Source organism: Plectropomus leopardus, chromosome 13 (assembly GCF_026936395.1).
Source record: "Plectropomus leopardus strain MGB_pleo_1.0 chromosome 13, ASM2693639v1, whole genome shotgun sequence".
NCBI classification, from domain to species: domain Eukaryota; kingdom Metazoa; phylum Chordata; class Actinopteri; order Perciformes; family Serranidae; genus Plectropomus; species Plectropomus leopardus.
Genome location: NC_142188.1, coordinates 26785358 through 26805436, shown reverse-complemented (window position 1 = coordinate 26805436; position 20079 = coordinate 26785358). Strand labels below are relative to the sequence as shown.

The window sequence follows — 20079 nt, the reverse complement described above, 5'->3', positions numbered from 1 at the left end:
ATGCCTTGTGCAACAGATGACAGTTTATGATTAAACCCATGCTGACAGATGGCTGAGTAGCCTATCAGCAGTGAGGATTTCTGCTCAGGCTCCAGCAGGGGCAGCTAAGCAGGACCTACGGCTCATGTGTCAGATAGATTCACTCCAGTCGCTCTCACTGGCTGCCACAGCAGATCTGTGCAACAGGGAGCTACAGCTGAACCTCATCTGTGCATGAAAACACTGCAAACATGGTGAGTACACAACCTCTCTGCAGTGTGTGTTCACTCTGCCACACAAGGCGACTCACACACTTGTTGCTGTTTAGTCTCTCATAGTTTACAACTCCACTAGATGATGTTTTATTGCTGTCTGACAAATGCAGGAAGATAAATTTGATATCAAGTTTTATACGTGCCAGTTTGATCTTGCATGGATACGACTGACATAAGCACATTTCCTGTCTTTGTGTGCGCATTAAGCCTTCACACGTAATGAATAGATGAGGTTTAAGCCAGTGGCTATTGTCTGTGTGCTGCACATTCGCTCCACTGATTAGAGGGTTGCTATGATACCTGCTGATGTCACTGCTCTGCTTCTGGTTGTTGTGACATCTATTTGCTCTTACGGTGTGCGAGCATGACTGCTCATCTGGGGACAAAGACTTCAAAAGTCCCTTCTTGATTGTGTAATAAAATCAGGCATCTATTTGGGGAATGTTGTGAAATGTTGACAGTGCAGTTTGGAGTCAGGGTCATGAGGGCTGAATTAAACAAGTTTAAGTAACTTAAACACCCGTGTGACCCTGAATCATGTGTCAAGATTAGGAACTGAGTGACTAAAAGGGAGCCTGACCCCCTCCCACCAACACCACCTCCACATACCTTTGAACCAGCTAGTTTTTTAAACCAGGAATGCAGCCTCTCATTGTTTCCAGATGGGATCTCATGCAACCAATCAGAGTTTGTGTTTGTGAAACTGCCCCTCTCAGATCTGTTGCCTCTGCTCTTTCCTACCAGGCTGGTAAAATTCAGAGTCTGACTGAGGAGGAGAGGACCCACCTACTCCCCCTGCTGCGCAACGCTCAGTGGGTTGAGGTTGTGGGACGGGACGCCATTTACAAAGAGTTTATTTTTAAAGACTTCAATCAGGTTTTTAATATCACAATTAACTCACAAAATTAACAGCTTCTGTACATTATGTATATACATGACTGCTTGACTTTAGTATATGATGTTCTTACCTTTCAGGCTTTTGGTTTCATGTCCAGAGTGGCTTTACAAGCAGAGAAGATGGACCATCATCCTGAGTGGTTTAATGTCTATAATAAGGTATAAAATACTAATATTTATTCATGCAAAGCAGCTTACAGTCTTGCAGATAGTTGCATTCTTGTTGCATCAGTGAATAAATTACAACCGGACTTGATCCCAATTGTCTTTTCTTAATCAAGAAAAGTCTAGTATTGCGAACATGTACAGAAGCTTCAAATTTATATAACATAATCTAAATTATCTGCAAAATCATAAGCAAAAGGGTTCTTGTATTAAGACAGACAAAGAGGCTCATTTGCTCAGTGGATGAATGCCACTAAGTACATTTTCTCAAGTACTGTACTTAAGTACACATTTGAGATATTTGTACTTGAGTATTTCTATTTTATCCTACGCTGTACTTGTACTTCACTATATTTTGGAAGCAAATGTTGGTCGGTATATATATAAACTATTCGCCATTTTTCTGGAAACACCCTGCAACTCCCTCAAGAACCCCTGGTTGAGAATCATTGGATTAAACTACCCAACAGTTCATGCATATAAAGAAATTACAATTATCCACACCATTATTAGCTAGAACATTAAAGAAATTAGCACAATAATGCTTAGTAGTTATAATCCAATAATATATCATTCTGAAATGGGTCATTCTGCATTAATGAGTGCCTTTACTCAAGTTTCTTTCAGATTTTTTCATGCTAATACTAGGTCTTTTACTTGGGTACAATTCTGAATGCTGGACTTGTAACTGAATATTTTTACATTGTAGTATGGCAACCTTTACATCTGTAAAATCTCTGAATACTTCTTCCACCACTGTAAACACAACTGTCTGCTGTCACAAAGCTCACAGGTGCACATTGTAAAGCTAATGAGACGACTGTTTTCCAGGTAAAACTGCCAAAAGCTACAAACTTTTATGCTAGCTAACCGTTACTTTTTTAGCACCAAACAGCAGACGCAGTTAGCTAGCTACTTGCTAGTGACCATATTGGAGCATTTCACAGCTAAAGAGGCCAAAACAGACCTAAAAGAGAGCAAATGTTAGACTTACATTCATCAGGTGGTCAGAAACACGACCGCAAATGACTGCTAACGTTGTCACGAGACAGCAGGCGACTATTTGTTGACATGCTCCACAGATGCATTATAGGCAAGTCAGACATGTTCCCGTACGCGATATCAAGTTGTATCGCGATATTCAGTGTTGCGTTAGAGCTTGTTGCTACCCTCTAGATGCCAATGTAGGGGGTAGCCAAATAAATAAATAAATAAACCATATTTAAAATTTTTAGTTTTATTGAAACATAGCCCCAAATATCTCTCCAGGCAAGCAATGCATTAATAAAATATTTACATTTACATTTAGTCTTTATTTAACTTTTTTAATCAAACTGGGTTGACACTGCTTTCATCATTTACTTTTAACTTTTTAGCCTATGCATTTCAATTAATTTTACTGTTGACTACACCTGAACTGACATTTTAACTGCTGGCTTTTCTTAGGTGCCAGGTACTTTTAATGGTTGCCTTTCAATTTTACTTGTTTGAACATAAAAACATCAAGTGACACTTTGCACATCTGCTTTCTGCTTAACTGCTTTCAGGGCCTTTATTTTAGCCGACACATAAACCGCTTCAATCACAACTTCAGTCTTTTAAAGATGGAAGGGAGGCAGGGATAGATATTTGCTTTATTTTTTTATTTTCTTTACTGTGAGAAGGAAATAGTGGGTGATGCCATTATTAGGTTGCCTGCTTTGCATTCTGAGGGTTTCTAATTAAAGCCCTATCTTTTTTTCTACTGTAAACACATTTACTTGGGAAAGCCATGCCTTCTTTGGTGATATGATGAGTCCCCTGCTTCATGTTCCTTTGTTCCTACAGGTCCAGATTACTCTCAGCACACATGACTGTGGAGGACTGTCCCAGCGAGACATCACGTTGGCCACATTCATTGACCAGGCATCATTAATGTGAGCTGCACACACTACCAGTCATTTCAACAGTGGAAACTGCAGAGCTGGAAGTCATCGCTCTTCATTTATACTCCACTGAGAAATTTGAGGATGTGATCTGTGAACCCAAAGAATATGAACCACTGTCTTAAATGAATTGTGAAAATGTAGCTGTAGGTGTTAATCTGCAAAGGGTCCAATGCATCTTTAGAAATGTGCTGTTGGTTTCGCAGTTGGTGAATAAAAGAGATTATTAGCCAAAGGTAAAAAGTAAAATGTTTACACATTTAAGTAAAAAAAGAATCCAATCAATTCCTCAGCATCAATTCCACAAAACATGTGTCTCTCTGTCACAACTGTGTCTTATGTGCCAATGTTTTTGTACTTTGCTGTCAAGTAAATGCTATTTTTTGTCAAACTGTTCTTGTAAATGAAAAAAAAGACCAAAAAAAGATTTTCTCATCAGACTGAATGCATTTTTATTGAAAACACAATGCTGTAGACCATCTGCTGTGGTCAATCAGAGTGTGACTGTGTTGGCAGCTCTGACTGAGTTAGCAGTGTTTGCTCGGGGAGACAAGCAGGTGCTTCTGAACTCAAAATACATCTGCTAAAACAAGGATGCAAATCTTTAGACCTTGTACATTCAGAACCTCATGATGACATAGCGTACAACTTTGAACAAGTCAAATCACCTCGGTCCCCTGTTATTCGTCCACCCTGTGCATGTTTCAAAGACCAGTAGATCTTAATGATGTTGCCATTATGAAGCCAAATCCCTGAGGACGTTAGAGAGAAGATCTGCTATGACGTCATGAGTTCAAACCTCTGAAGGCACAGAGGTGAACACTCATTATTGCTACGTTGCCAAATGCAACAACACAAATTAGATTTTCTTCGCAGACCTCTAATTAATCTGTTACAGTTTGTAGTCACTTAAATGCTTAAAGAGGCATTTGCATGAACAGTTTTTATTCAAAAGAGATTTCTTGGCTGTTCAATCGTCAGAATTTTTGAGGATATTTCTCCAAAGCAAACAGGATGATTCATTGTTGGAAAGTCTTTTTTGTTTTTGCATGGGCATGGGTTACCACACCCTGTCACTGGGCACACTGTTTAAGGATGGATGGATGGACATATGATTATAGTATGAGCTTCGACTGTTAGTGGGGACATTGTGTCCTGTCTGTCATCAGTCTTTTAACTACATACTGACTAAAAGACAGAGAAGAACCTAAATACATTCATGTGTAATCTCTTGAAAACTGCTCAGTATGTAAAAATACAAACGCTCACAAAGAAGACTTACAAATTAAGTGATTAATAAACACCCAGTGGTCACACAAATGCTTAAATTACACTAACAATGCCAATGTGCTGTCATTCAACACTATGCTTCTAAAACATTTATAGCAGAGCATTCCCCTTCGTTTCACTTCATAAAAGGAAAAAGTTAGATATTGCACAAACATGGAAATAATTTCATGGAAATACACAATGTCAACAAGCAATATTAGGGAAGCAAAGAGAACAAGACAAGGTTGTTTTGGTGTTACAGAATGCATCGTTAAGTTGTCAACCTGTTAGTAGATGTGTATCCTGCTGAGAGGATATTTACCGAAAAATATCCACATCCAGACAGGGCAGAGTGGGTTTCTCCCAACATGAAACTCTCAAATGTATCAGTCTGTGGATCAATAACCACCATCACAGTGGATCTGTTTTCTTTCAGTATGTCTAAGAACACTTTATTACAGTTTGCCCTTACACGTTTATAATGTTAGCAATTAATAGAAAAAACAGTGGCCCTGTTAGATTGGGTTTCTGAGGATGAAAAATGACATTTGCATCAAGTAGAAACTGAGGTAGATTGAATTAGGAGACAAATGATTAAAACAAGGTGGTACACAGGTGAGTCTACAGAGGAAATATTACGGGATTTTTTTGCTTCTTGATAACATACAGTAGACAAGAAATGGAATCAGCCTTCAGTCTCGTCTATTAAAAGATGATACATTTCATTGCTTTACTTTACAAGCCAGCTTCTGTGTAGATTTTCCAAATTTGAAAAGCAATCCCAAAAGTAACCAAAGTGGCAATTAAGATTTGGATTCCACTAGCTGCTATAATGGCCTGGTTAAAATTTCTCCCTTATTTTAATTTAAAAGACAATTTTATTTATTATTAATGACATTAAAAGCTCCCACTATCCAAATCCAACCACTGTAGATGGACCACGAATGCAGACCTAACACAAACTGAGTGTCATCATACTAAGTGCTAACAAAGACATGCATGTTCATGCTTACAGACAAACTTCAACTATAACATCAGAACTGTTGTTTCAAGTGATTCACAGATTAACCTGATTTGTTCTCGTCAGGGCATTGCAGTGCTTTTAAGTTAAAAATGCTGTCTACCAGAGAACTGCTACATGATCATGATAACTTTCACCTTCGACCGGTCTCCACGAGGAGCCAGTCTAAAGCAGTACATCAGGTTTCATGCTAGAGGGCGGCACAGCGTTTCTAACAAGCTTTCAGTGGTCTGTGTTTTTGCCAAGTCATCACAGATAGTGAAGCAGTGATGGCGAGAGGCTGAAATGTTCTGGCAGTAAAAAAAAAAACAAAAAAAAAACGGAATGGTTTTTGCTTTGTGATCAGTAGAGATTATGACAGACGTATGCATTTGACAAAAGCTAAAATTGAAATGAACTTTGAAAACAAATAAAATAACACATATACACACTTTCACTACATTAATAAAATCAAATGAAAAGACTAAAACTCGTTTGGAAACCATCTTTTTTTTTCTTCTCTGAGCCACTTAGGCAAAGTGATTCCCCTCTGGGCTGATTAAAATGACGATGGCTTGTGCTTCAAAGAACTTTGCAGATGTTTTCCGTATGGTGTAGGGATGCAAGATAAGGCAACCGTTGAGCTCTGGGAGGAGGCGAGCGTGTTTCCCTGCGTGCAGTGGGGTCGGGCCAGTAGGGCCCGGTCCTGCCTCAGTGGGCTTTGCCGTTGCCGTTCATGTGGCTCGTGTTTGACACCTCAGTGTTGTAGAGACAGTCCAGGAAACCTCGGGAGATCTCTGTGACCATGGATCTGTCTGGGATAGACTGGGCCATGCCGTAGATCGCTCCCTGAAACAGGAGGAAGACACAAGTGAGTTCATAAGCACACATGAGTAAAAGAAAAAAGAAAAAAAGAAACTGCTTTTACACCAGCAATTATCAGTTTCTGGTTTCAAGAGCATTTCAGGAAATACTTGACTGTTTACTTTTCTTAAAAAGCTTCCTCAACTACTTGCACTTCCTTTGTTTCCTACATCTCCCAACATACCTTTTAACAACCCCAAAGAAAACACTTCCTCTAATCTGTATATACTATAGATGGTATATATTTTCAATGTCTGACACAATGAAATTCCTCATCGGATGAACTCCACAGGAAAAAATAGTTAATATTCATGGCTTGACTCCTGATGTTCTTGTCTTTATTAGATTATTATACTCGTGAGTTTGAAACTGCAGTTGCCATAATGCTTCGGGTGATGCAAATATGAGGTGTCATATAACGATGAAATTAGTAAGGTTGAGCTTATAACTTGACACTCTTTTTTTATCTTTATCTGGTTACATTTTACAATTACCACCATTAAAAGTATGCAGAATTAACATGTAGGAGCAAATGTATGTGTAAATGTATATATATAGAGAGAGATTTTATCTTATATAACTTTACATTATTTTATTTACTTTTCTAAACATGTTTTCTGGTTTAAAAAGGAAAAACCAAAAACAAAAAGAGGAGCACTGATGTAATGCTGGTTTAAAACAGTTTCAGTCACATCAAAAGTGTATTACTATAACTTTTTGTAACCAACAGAACATAACTGTGAATGTCATGTGCAAAATAAAAAACTAAATAAGTAATTAAATAAATAAATAAGTGTTTGCAGTGTATCCATGATGTACAGACAACGATTTCTGGATTACTTTGAAAATGTTGAAACCTACCTTCTCAAGCAAATTCATTTTTTTCTATTATTTCCAAGCATTTAATGGATATTTAGTCCAGATGAACATGTATTTCATAACCCTGTGTTCAGAGCTGACTGACTGACATTTCAGAGAAAGAATAAGATTTTTGAGATAACTAGCAATCAGGTGCACACGATACCTTAATTTTCTCTGAGCTGGGTGTTTGTCAAATCAATAATGTACTAGAAAATAGTAAATGCACAAAGACATTTAAAAAAAACTCTAAATGTCTCAACTAATTTATTTTTTGTATTAGCAGTGTTTTTATATTTCACTGTAATCTCATGTTTTTTTCCCAGTAGGGTTGTGCATGTATGGCCTTTGTTCTCATTTCTGTTATTCTACTGAAGGTGACGCTTCACTCACAGGTGTGCTCCTAACAAACCGGACTGGCACAGAGGGGGTTTGTGCGTGCTAGATGGAGTTTACTCTCAATTTAAAACTGACACACCAAACAGCAAGTGCAGTTTGTGTCAATGACAGCTTGTGCAGAAGAACAACAAAGTGCCACGTGTACCTACTGCAGTATACAAAATAGAGACTGGAAAAACATATTTCACTTTAATTGTAATCCTGCACTTGGCTTAATGATAGATGGAAATACACTATCGGGTTTCTCTCCTTTGAGTTGTCAGGTTTCCTCTTTCAGTCCAAAGATATGTAGGTCAGTTGGAATGGAAACTGTACTGTTTATTGAATTTATTGATGATTGTCAGTGTGGCAATGTGTTACTGCAAAATGTAACAAGACTCAACATGATAAGAAACCTGCTCTTGAATGAATGAATTCAAGAGCAATGTACTAATTAAATATTGTGCTGTATATTTAGTGTATGAATGCGAATTGAACAAGTCTGTGTAACTAGAGCCAGCTCACCATCCCTGTGGTTTTCTCTTTGGGGTTCTCGAGGATGATGGTGACCTGCTCTTTGACATCACGGACAAACCGATCGGCGACGCCTGGCTGTGTGTGCAGAACTGTGCAACAAATGTGAATGCTGTAAGAGAGAAGATCAACAGTTGTTACATTACTGATTATTTATCATCATTATGACATTTCTTAAACTGATTTTTAAAAATTGATGTACCTGGATGGGAACTGCAGTGTGTTCAGATTCCAGCCCTTTGACGTCAGCGCGTTAGACAGACGGAAAATATCAAAAACATCTGAGCCCATTGCCACCACTGACACCTCCGGGTCCCCAAACACAAACACACCTTTTATCTTGCTGATTCTGTTGGTAAAAAAAAAATGTACATGTTGGAGGTGATAATTAAATTATGCACATGAATCAAATCTCAAGCGCTCTTGTCTGTTAGTGTCAAAAAGCATAAGTGTCTTACTCTTTTTTGATTTTGCGTGCTGTGCTGATGATTTTCTTGGTGGCGTCTATGTATCCGTTCTCTCCCATGTGCATCATGGTCGCCCAGCAGGCGGCGATGATTCCTCCGGGCCTGGAGCCTGCTATAGAGGGCGAGGCGTAGATTCCCCCCTGCCAGTCTGGAGCCACAAAGTACTGGTAGTGACGGTACATTTTATCACTGTAGAGGATCACTGAGGAACCTTTGGGGGCGTAACCGTACTGGAGAAGAATGCAGTGACACACACACACAATGCAGTATTAGAATAACTATAAAAATATGGCCTGGAGCCAGTTAAGACTGCACACTTGACGCTTCCTTCTGCCTGTTGACATGGTTAGCAGGTGTAGTTCAGGAAGATTATTGCTCACAAGATCCAAGGATTATCTTAAGTAATCGGATCATGGAAAAAAAATTGCTGTTGAGTTTTCAAGTTTTTGGGTTTTTTTTTTTTTAGGCGCTTTGAGCACAAGAAGCCGAGTGCCATCTAGTTCAATTATTTTGAAGAGAAGGCAGACGTCTCTACGGCTGACATCTCCAACACCCACAAACTCACACCAGAAGAATCTAGATTGATAAATAACACGTCAGCTAAGAAAAAAAATATGTATTTTTGATTTTGGGATGGACTGTCCCTTTAAATTCCATTGCAATTGCAAGTGTCTATTTTCTGAATTTATTAGATATTGTATTTTTTTAAACCTTGTGTATGTGTTGAATTCAGTTTGGAAAAGAACAGTCAAGAAGTTTGTATGTAAGTTAAACAGAAGCATGCAACAACCACTCCTTACCTTGTGGGTGTCTGCAGAGATGCTGGTAACACCCTTTACCCTGAAGTCGAATGGGGCGAGTGGGTAACCAGCCTTGGCCATGAAGACAATGAGAAAACCTCCCAGACAGGCATCCACATGCAGTGGGAGGTTGTAGCGCACAGCCAGCTGGAACACACCGAGGAAAGTGTCAGAGGTTTGACTTTCTTGTTTTCATTTCTGAACCTTTTTAGGGGAAAAATGTTTCACTTCTGACCTTGGCTACTTCCTCAATGGGATCCATGACTCCATGAGGAAACTGAGGCGCCGAGCACACAAGCATGGCGGTGTTCTTGTTGATGGCTCTCTTCATAGCCTTGAAAAAGGAGAAACAATACGGGAATTACTAATGTCTAACAATAGCAGTTGATTAACACATGCTCTCTGTCTTCTGTACCCTCACCTTCACGTCTACTTTCATGGTTTTCTTGTCGAGAGGAATGTGAACAAGCTTCATCCCAAAGTAATGTGCTGCTTTGTCAAAGGCTGCATGGACGCTCACAGGTGCAAGACTGCACAAAGCAGAAATACACAAAAATTATGGATGAAACTTCAGAGTGAAACACAATCAGGAAAAAGACGAGGTTAAAAAGTTAAAAATCCTGAAGGTTTTCATTTGAATAAATGCCTATTAAGTCTCTATCTATTGCCAAATGAGGAAGCACAATAGTATGTGCCTATGGGCACATGCTTACGCACGCACACGCACACGCACACGCACACGCACACGCACACACACACACACACACACACACACACACACACACACACACACACACACACACACACCGCATACACTAACATCAAATCAACATTCTTGACCCTTGTGGAAATTTTGTTAACTGACCTGTTTTTTTAACTGTTCTTATTTCATCTCATTGTTGTCATGTTGGGGTTTATTAGTTTTGTCAGTGTTCTGTCTTTTGTCTTGCAATAAAAAAAACAATATTGACTGACCTTATGGCCCACTGATTAAATTCTGCAATATCTGCATATATTTGCAGTATTGTGATCTAGATGTCTGAAAAAATGCTGTAATTAAGTTACTGCTTATACAAAGTAAACATTTCCTACAGCTGCAGCTTCACATTAACTAGAAGGGGGATTTGTTTTTCAGTTACCACTGTTGTTCAGCAAAAATGCATCTACAAAACAAGACAATGGTAATCTTCTGCATTTTTTTGACAGCTGATCAGTTTGAAATTTTACAGGGAGCAGTTAAAGAAAGAGGAGCAGCCACAGTGAGCTATTACACGAAGAGCTGCAGGCGACAAGCTGCAGAACTCCAACTTAGCGAGGTAAACAGCTGTCACTTTTACTGCGCTCTGCTTTCCACAGAAATCTGATCACACATGGAAAACTGGCCGATTATTTCCTGACTTCTTCAATTAAATAACAACAGTTTGTTTTGTGCCTCCAGAACTCTGTGACCTGTAGCATTAAACCACATTTGCTCATCTGAGATAACCACTTAAAAATGTCTTGGATTATTTTTGTATTCATTTTGACCATGATGAAGTGCAGTACTGAGAAAACCCAATGAAGCCATGGACGAAACGTATTGTTGGTACCGTTTCAAATGAAGACTAATTAAAAGTATTTCAGCTTTCTTGTGTGAGGTGAATCTACTTATTTACTATCAATCTGATTTTTTTTGCTGTTACCTGCACCAGGTTATAAGGACTGTTATTGCTGTGCATGGGGGACATGCTTTTTGAAACAATACTGCCGTAACAAGTTATTCAAGCTTAACAAGCACATGAAATGAGAGACGTTTTTATTTTGGTGTTAAAAATGGAGGAAGTAAGCAAAATGAATACAACATTACATCACTAATCTAAGGCATCAATGTCCGAGTGGACCCTGAATTTTGGCTTCTGGGTAACTTCACAAATTTAAACCTTAGCTTTGGCACAGCAGCTGAGTTTGCAGAAATCTTAATTACGGACTAAAAATGTGTAAAACTAAAATGGAAATCAGAAGACCCTGTACTTGTCTGAATGTATGTAGATTGTGAAAAATTAAAAGTCCGATACCAACACATCAACACACACAGCGGGACAAGATTTTGTTTTCAAAAGTGTACTGGTTTCTGTTTGTAGTCCGATAACATTTGAGTGGCATGTAAACAGTCTGCGCGGAACTTTTCAGCTATCATCTGATGACGATTAAGCTTTGTTTTTAAATTATTCCGTATTCATATGCAGATATCTGTTTAAAGAGAAAACTACCAGCCCATTGCCCTCACAGGCTTTATAGCTGTTAGCCGATGGGTTTCAAGATTGTACTAAAATCTGAAGAAGACAAAGGGATTTAAGACAAAGAGAAATCCTCAAAATTCCTCATTAACCATGTCTAATGAAGCTCCACTTACATTTCCGGGTGTTTGACACCACGTTCATGCGCCATGTCTCGGTACGCCTTACAGGCCATCAGTATGCTCTCAGTTCCTCCTGAAGTAACCTGGACACAAAGACAGAGATTTGCTCAAAGGCTTAGCATCCATCCATCCTTAGCTTAAACAATTTGTGAGCATATGTTCGTAATAAACTTACTGTGCCGCAGGCATTCGGCCCACCGTGGAAAAGTGTGCAAGACATTCTGACAACCTCTGCCTCCATCTTTCTTACGCCAGGAAAGATGTCTGGGTGAAGTGGGTTACTCCAAGCAAAATCTCCATATACCTACAAACAAGACAAAGAAGCAAAGATAAAGGCCAAATATTTACTGTGACGCACAAAGCAGGGTGGCAGTAATCTCTTTGAAAGGTATGACAAAGAGATGTTTGTCAGAAAATACAAAAAATAAACAAAAAGTAACTCAGTCCTGCTCACTGTAGCCAACACAGAAATGTATTCAAGTTCAACCTTGACTATTCATGCTTGGAATACCAAAGTCCAGAGAAAGATTCATACCTTCACCAGGAGATTGGTGAGCGATTCGTCTCCCCAGTACACGGCCCCTGAAACACATCCTTTCTCCCACGGCACCTCATCTGTGACGACACAAGACATTTCTTTTCAAAATGTAAAGACGCAACAGGTTTTCTTTTCACTAGTAATGACTGGAAAGTCAGCTGTACAGATAATGAAGCTGAGGAATGAATGACGACTTACTCAGAGTCTCGTACTCTCTGATTTTTTCCAGCACCTGGCTCTGGGAGAGGCCTTTGGAGGGCAGCTGTTTGGTGTAGCTCATCCCCTCCTTCAGAGTAAACAGACTGGCAGACATGTCGTCCAGAGCCTTGTTGAGCTGGCTCTGAATCTGTCATTAAGAGACAACACAGTTACTTTACAGACATCCACTGTCTGTGGACGCAGTGAAAACAGCAGTAAAGCAAAGCATGTTATTACAGCTTTGGTCAATGCTTGATTCTGATTGGTCAAATATGGCATTTTACAGTGTGTTATTTCTGTACAGCAGACTGTTGCTCTAAACACAGTTCTGATCATTGAGTCTGACGGGAGCAATAAAATCATTTTTAAATGAATGAAATGGTTTTTAAATCTATATTTTTTGTCTAAATTCTTAAAGACAAAGAAAATAAGATTAATCTGTTGTTGTACCCATGTATTAAGCGGGATAATGTACAGCCATAGCCAGTATAAAAATAACTGACATCGCTCCAGTGATGTCACCTATTGGTTTGTGGACTTTAAAGCCTCGAGTTTGATATTTTAATTGACACCATCTTGAATTTTTGGAACCAAAAGTGACCACATTTAAAGAGGGTGGAGCTTACCCTAAGCTAGCTGCTAGCTTAGTTAGCACGGTGCATTTATAGCATAGATGCACCATGCTAACTACATAACGGATGGAAAGATGGCACCTATTTGTGCTATGGAGCTGCTCAACTGAAGCATACGCCAAAAAAAGGTTTTCTTGCTTCAGAGTTTACTCATTAGGTATGCAGCCCACAAATACACGCAACAGTGTTTCTCCCGCTGGCTCCACCTCCAAGTTTGGCTTCAAGACTTTAAATTGTGATGATGTCATGGATTTTTAATTTTTAATCACTTTTCTCAGCTTGAGGAAAGTTTTACAGATTTACCTTCATGGCTCAAACATTCATCACAGAAAGAGTCATAACTGACCTGATTTGAAGTTTGAGTCTTTTACAATGGTGGGCTATGGGGAAGAACTTTCTGGGCTGAAGGTTTTTCTTTTTTTTTTTTTTTTGCTGCTGTACCATGAGTGGCCACAGGGAAAAATTGGAGGCAAGGCTGAGCGGCTTTCTTGGGACCCAGTTTACAGCAATAGTTAACTATAATGATGTTAACGCTAATTTTTGGATAGCAAAAACAGGCTTAAAACTATTAAAACTAAAAGTATTTTCCAAAAAAACATCCAACTCATTAGAGGGTCTTTTAGTGGCACTGAATATGATTTTTTTGGGTGACCAAAACGTTAGTTAACTTTCATGAACTGAAAACACAATTAAATGACAAAAACAACTACAGCTACACCTATACTCTGAATCTGAGGTTACACAATGGTTACGGTACCTTGCCAACTTTGTAGCCATGGTAGCAGCTTAACAATGGACAAGTGGCCAATCTATTTATTATGAGTGCCTTAGTCTTAATAACATTTAAACAGGTGTGTTCTATTAAAATTAATCTAGACTATAAACATGATTATTTCTGCATGAAGTTGGACTTTTTATAATGGAGGTTTATAGAGACTGGCTTGCTCTTGAGTGATTCAAGACATGCATCACCACCTCAGGGTTCATTTCGAAATGATGACCTGCATATCATCTCGACTTCTTCCCTAAAATAAGCGAATGTGAAGCAACTTTGTATCTGACTGAACGTGACAACATGTCCACTGTTTTATCTAAATTTCAAGATAAACCCTGACAGTGAGCTCTCAACTGGTGACATAATGACCAGAGGTAACCGAATGTTATCACCAGTGCGTGATGTTAAGTGTGCCAAAGGTCTGACCCCCCTCCTTCCCCCCCTGCACGCTCTACTCAGTCATCCAAGAATGACTCATAAGAGCTTAGACGCCAGAGTCAGTGCACATCTGCTTGGAAAAGAGGGAACACATTCACCACTGATACTTACTGTTGCGCCAACAAAGGGTATTTTCCTGATGAGTCGAAAGCACTGCTTCTTGATTCGGGACCGGAGACCTATTAGCCAAAAACACAAGGCAGCAGCTGTGGTGAGAGGCTGGCACACAATCAGCCACAAACATTAAACAGCTGACTATGACCTATAATCACGCGTCAAGACAAGACGTGCTCTGTGAAAATGGGAACCATATTCGCAAAGCATTTAACTCTGACCCTGAAAGCACTGAAGACGTGCAGTTTCCTTCAAGAAGCCTCAATCTGACCAACTTTCACTCTCTGGTAGATGCAGTAAGACGGGTGGAGCTATCCTTGTTGCTGAGGAATTCAACCACTGATTGAGTGATAGCAGATCTAGAAAGTCTTGTTGATTTAAAGGTATTCACTGAGTCAAACATACTATAAAAACTAGCAGTGTGCTAGAAGATATTAACTGCAGAGATAAACTTTAATTGCTTGGACCACATTTCGAGATACAATCCAGTAGATTATTAGCTAATCTGACGTTAACAGTTCACAGAATGGCTGCAATTACAGTGTGTCAGCCAAACTCACATACAGTTAAACTGTCCAAGCATGAGCAGGAACTTGAAAAGCTTTGTGAAAATGGCCTCAACAGTTTTAAGTTGTTAGCTCTTTTCATGTCTCATCACGTCTGAATAAGTCCCCCCCTGCTGTACACCCACAAATCACGTGTGAAAGATTACTTTCTTGCTGGAAGAGGAAGCCTTTGATCCAGACCGCTCCCAGTGTGGTGATGACTGTTGCTCCGATGATCTGCCACGGCTCCAGGTCCGCACAGCGCAAGTTGACCTGCTGCCGGCCCTGCTCCAGGTACAGCAGGACCATCTCCTTATACACCTCCAAGGCACTCTGGACACAAAGACACAATACTACCGTTACAAATCTTTAAGAAAATATTTTTCATCTTTACTGCAATATCAGCTTGTCTGATCAACTGTAAAAGACTGCTCTCCCATGTTTTTAGTTAGCTGAAAAAGCTGCATATCAGCAGAAAAGTTCAATGTGCTGTTTGATTAATTGTAGAATGTTATATACAATTTCCTTTTAATTTTTTAAAAATCAATCAGCAAAACTGGAAAGATGCGCTACTGGTGATAGAATTTATCATAGCATGTACGTCATTGTCTAGCCAACAATGCTGTGTTTCTAATATGCAGCTGGCCTACTTAGACAAGTCTTGCTTGGTTTAAATACTTATGGCTAGCAGAATAGTGAAAAGATAGGAAATAAGTGTCTTTCTGGCTATGCTTTTATAATTAGAAGAAGTCGTCTAAAGATAAGGTTTTTTTTTGGTAAAACTCCAAAATGGGCCATTTTGCCATTAGCTGCCTGTTTCAGTGACCACTGCCGGTGCAGGCTGTGCACTACACCACCTCAACACAGCATCTCTGCATCAGTTTAATATAAAGAGGTGCGTCTATCATTTTGACAGTATTAAAAATCATACCTTATACCTTATGATATATCATAATACCTTGATACCACCCAAGCCTACACTCTGGCATCTGATAAAATACTGTAAAATGAAGTTTTGATGTGAAATATGTTTTTAATTCAGTCAGCGTGATTGCGTGGCATCTCTGGCAGTGCCCTGTTGCCAGCTGAAAAACTACAGTAAAAGTATGTTTGATAAACAGTCAACTATAATTGGTCAAAGTAGGTGTAAGCAATATATCAATATTATACTGACATCATGACATTAGACTAGACGTCATCCTAGATTTTGGATATCGTAAAATCACAAGTCTTCTCCTGGTTTTCAAGGCCGAATTACAGTTAAGCCATGTATATTTACAACTTAACATACTATTTTAGCTCTTCTGTTATTTTTACCTCACCAACTTTGTCATTACATCCACATTAATGATGATTATTTTGAAAAAAATCTCATTGTGTAAATATTCTGTAGAAAGACCAACATTCAACTTTACAATATTGTTGCATTATCGATATCAAGGTAATATCATTAATGTGACAATATTATAGGTTTTGGGGGTTCAGGAAAGTTCAGAAAATGAAATCACATTACTGTAATAAGATATCTCATATCACGACAACAATGTAATATTGAAATATTGCCTAACCCTACCATAAAACAGAAAAATACTCCAACAACTCATTTTACGGAAGAATAACGATACAACTAGTTATTTTCAAAGGTAGGCAACTAATTTTTTGAAGAATCTTCCCTCAGCACCGGATCACAGTTTCACATATAAGTTAAAGATGTCCACAACACCAAAGGAATTATAATTCAATAACAAAACTCACTCGTACTGAGACAATTAAATGGAAAATGTTGAAAATCCAAGTATGATTACTATGAATATATATATTTATGCCAGTACCACAAATCCCAAATCTAAGTACTTACATCAGAAGACATTGTCAGAGCTACAGAGTTCAGCTCCCCCTTCACACTAACACTGTCAGCAGTCGTGTCTTCGTTCTCCAGGTGAGAGTGAGACAACGCTCTCAGCTGCCTGCACGACTATCAGCAGACTCCTCCCTGCAATCAAAACCGGCACCAACACATCCAGCCAGCGGAGGGGATGTTTTGCAATCAATCCCGATCAGACAAGAAGACAGGAAGTTCGTCTCAAAACAGACAGAACTATAAAATGATGATGCACATTTATTTCCAAGCGTGATCGCCAATAAATGCTCAAATGTTTGTTATAGATCTGAATGCAGCCTGAGAAGATCAAAGTGAGCCTAAATCGCAGCAATATCACAGCTACCGACATGTGAATGTTATTTCATAAGTGCAGCAAAATTATCTTTCCATTATCTCCCTCCCTGCTGGTGTTTTTATGACACAACTGTTTGATAACGCGGACCCTTGTTTCTTCACCTCAGCCACAATCAGATGGAGGAAAGCTTAAGGTTCAAAAGACAATATCTTAAGTAATCCCAGTCTGCTCCGCCTGATATAAACACCCCATAATAGTTCCCTTGTGCAAGTGAAACACTACGTTCATTGTGCAACTCAAAGCACCATCCGCTTACAGTGAAAAATTCATACATAAAAGAGTTTTAATGATGAGAACATCAGGTTGTTTGCAGTGACTGAACTTCAGTGGAGGGCTGTCAGTGAGCCGCAGGAGTCCGCCCCCCTGCCCACAATGCAGCTGCCATACCTGCCTGTTTGGATAACATGTTCTGATACAGGTTTGGCCAGATCAGCTGCATAGAGCCAGGTGGAAAGCAGCGGAAAATAAGCCATTACCATGTGCTGACTGGGAGGCTTGACTTGAGTTTTCGTGACAGGGATCATGTTTGTGCGTAAAGGCAGAGTTTGCAGGTGTAAAGCCAATCAGTGATCATGCAACTGTCATAAAGAACAGATTAAACTCTGTTATCGATCAGTGGTGCAAAAGGCAAGTCCCTTTAGATACAGGCTTCTATCTGTTATCCAACACTTTTCTGTCTATGTTTCTCCGTCAGGTACGCCCAAACCATTCAATTGCTATCTTTGTCAGAGGGAAACTTACACAGAGTCCACACAAAGACACTTGTCCCAGCATTGTCCGATTCATTGTTGAGGAGTGGACGCCCATTCCTTTGCTCCCCCTCATACAACATTTGACTATTCTGTAAGGAGAGCTTTTGTTGTCTCAAAGGGGAGGTCATGTTCTCATGGAAATGTACTGGGTGTGAGGTTGCAGCTCCTGGATACATCAAGGGACTGCGAGCACAACATCACAACAGCTTTTACACAAAGAGAGATGTAGAAATCACTCATGAGGGAATATTTACAGCTGGGTTTTTTTTTAACTTCATACAGAGCCTCAGGGCTGTTGTGACAGGCACTGAAATTTGAAGCTTCATCATAATTAAGCTTTTTGAGTTACTTCTTCTTTCTCTTCCTTGAATTGAACAGGGGGAGACCCTGTGACAGACAGTTTGGAGATAAATTTTGCACTGACAGCAGATGTGTGTCAGACAAGCTGCCCTCTAGTGCTGACTCTTCAGTCTAATACCCACCATCAACAAAACTTGATTCTGCTCCTTTAAGGAAAAAGCCACAAATCTCAACAGCTCTCTGGTGGCAGTACTAAGAGTAGTGCTTTGTTTAAACTTCCTGCAGGTTTAACATGAACAGGATCTCTAATTTTAAACACTGGCTGCTACAATAAACAATAGGAAGCAGCTGTAAACCTTAATGCCAGGCACCTCATCCAAAAAATACAACAGAAATAAATCTGATTTTGACTTAATGAAAGCAAAACATAAAGACATGTCTAAACAGCATCGCTGTGCTCTCTTTTATTGTCCTATTATGGGTGTGTGAAAACATACTGTGGCTCATTTTATGTAAAATGTCTCATTTCTGGAACCAAAGTATCAGAGGTGTTTCCTCAAAAACAGCTTTACATCTGTAAGGCCAGGCTCTCATATCAAAGGTCACAGTTAAACACGGTGTTTGTGGACTTGGAGCATCCCTGAGAGCAAAACAAGTCGGGTCATTAGCTCACTTCACTATTGATAAACAAGTCTTCGCCTCTTCAAGCGTCTTGTAGCAGCACTGCCGCCGTCCTGCGAAGAAAACAGACTAAAAGTGAAGCGACACCTACCCAGTAATCCATGTTGTCGAGGCAAACTCTCACCCGAAGTCCTCTTTTTGTGTCTGCTACTCAGGAAAGTCACCTCCAGCAGCCTGCTTTGAGTCTTCGGCTCTCATCTACATGCTACTATCAAACACAGCAGCAAGCTAACCCCGATTCAGGAAGTAAGCAGCACGCTCATAAAGCTGCGCGCGGGCTTAGCGTTTAGATCTAACAACTCTGTGGCCGAATCTGATAACGTGAAAGTGCTGTATACGCATGGCGCCGCATAGTTTGTAGATCTACCATTACAGAAACAAGCGCAGCACGTTTTGATGCTCACAAGTGGATGAGTTAGCAAAGAGCTTATGCTGCGTTCAAATGTTCGTCGCAAACTCCCAAGTACAGCCATGTCAGTGCATTCATGAAAATATGAATAAATACGTACAACATAAGGATCATAGCCAGAAACTTATATACTGAGGCACTGAGTCAACCCGCTGGCCTAAAAAAAATAAGTCAAAAATTTAGTAATTATAATAATCTCCATAATAATAATACAACAAATGTTAAAAAATAGATAAATAGTATTTAATGCACTTAATTTATGTGTTCATAGCAGCTTCTCTATGTTGTCTGTAATGTCTTTTTTTAATTATTTATTTATTACTTATTTATTTATTGTCCAACAACAGTTTGAAATGCTTTACACTATCTGAAAATCTAAAATTAATGATGTTTGGAGATTCATAGTTTTTCTTTTTAAGACTACACCACCACAAATAAACTCTGTAATATATTCTTTCATTCTGTACTTACTTATTGGCTTTAAAGTAGTCAAAATTGAAATTTTTGGAATGAGAATATAACATAGGTTTAGATCTCCAAAGTTCTACAAAGAATATTTGGCCTTAAAAGTAGCTTAAACTCTGAGTATAACAACTCATGTGATGGTAGCCTGTAATTGTTATTTCTGATGAATCAAGTGCTATTGAGCAA

General features: G+C 39.2%; 2 protein-coding genes across 3 annotated transcripts; one reads left to right on the top strand and one right to left on the bottom strand.

Annotated features, from left to right (window-relative positions):
- Positions 1-87: 87 nt before the first annotated feature.
- Positions 88-3681, top strand: pcbd1 (pterin-4 alpha-carbinolamine dehydratase/dimerization cofactor of hepatocyte nuclear factor 1 alpha). The gene is made up of 4 exons (XM_042502431.2): positions 88-233; positions 999-1130; positions 1230-1310; positions 3144-3681. The coding sequence occupies exons 1-4, from the start codon at positions 231-233 to the stop codon at positions 3234-3236; spliced, it is 309 nt and encodes a 102-aa protein (XP_042358365.1). The 5' UTR covers positions 88-230; the 3' UTR covers positions 3237-3681.
- sgpl1 (sphingosine-1-phosphate lyase 1) lies at positions 3669-19270 on the bottom strand. 2 transcript variants are annotated; one of them, XM_042502131.2, is made up of 14 exons: positions 19111-19270; positions 15217-15382; positions 14502-14569; positions 12546-12693; positions 12345-12424; positions 11985-12113; positions 11804-11892; positions 9833-9941; positions 9647-9745; positions 9412-9558; positions 8603-8841; positions 8347-8493; positions 8136-8256; positions 3669-6359 (listed from the first exon to the last, which is right to left on the bottom strand). In XM_042502131.2, exons 1-14 carry the CDS (start codon positions 19120-19122, stop codon positions 6222-6224), a joined length of 1692 nt encoding a protein of 563 aa, XP_042358065.1. In that variant the 5' UTR covers positions 19123-19270; the 3' UTR covers positions 3669-6221. The 2 variants fall into 2 exon arrangements, with proteins under 2 accessions (XP_042358065.1, XP_042358066.1); XM_042502132.2 differs by lacking the exon at positions 19111-19270 and adding an exon at positions 16908-17067.
- Between the last annotated feature and the right edge of the window lie 809 nt (positions 19271-20079).

Excerpts from the sequence above, each read along its gene's own strand:
- pcbd1 (XM_042502431.2), top strand. Across the intron at positions 1,131-1,229 it reads TTTTTAAAGACTTCAATCAG|GCTTTTGGTTTCATGTCCAG; the intron begins GTTTTTAATATC and ends CTTACCTTTCAG. Across the intron at positions 1,311-3,143 it reads GGTTTAATGTCTATAATAAG|GTCCAGATTACTCTCAGCAC; the intron begins GTATAAAATACT and ends TTGTTCCTACAG.
- sgpl1 (XM_042502131.2), bottom strand. Across the intron at positions 12,694-14,501 it reads TACCCTTTGTTGGCGCAACA|ATTCAGAGCCAGCTCAACAA; the intron begins GTAAGTATCAGT and ends TCTTAATGACAG. Across the intron at positions 9,942-11,803 it reads GGTGTCAAACACCCGGAAAT|TCTTGCACCTGTGAGCGTCC; the intron begins GTAAGTGGAGCT and ends TGCTTTGTGCAG.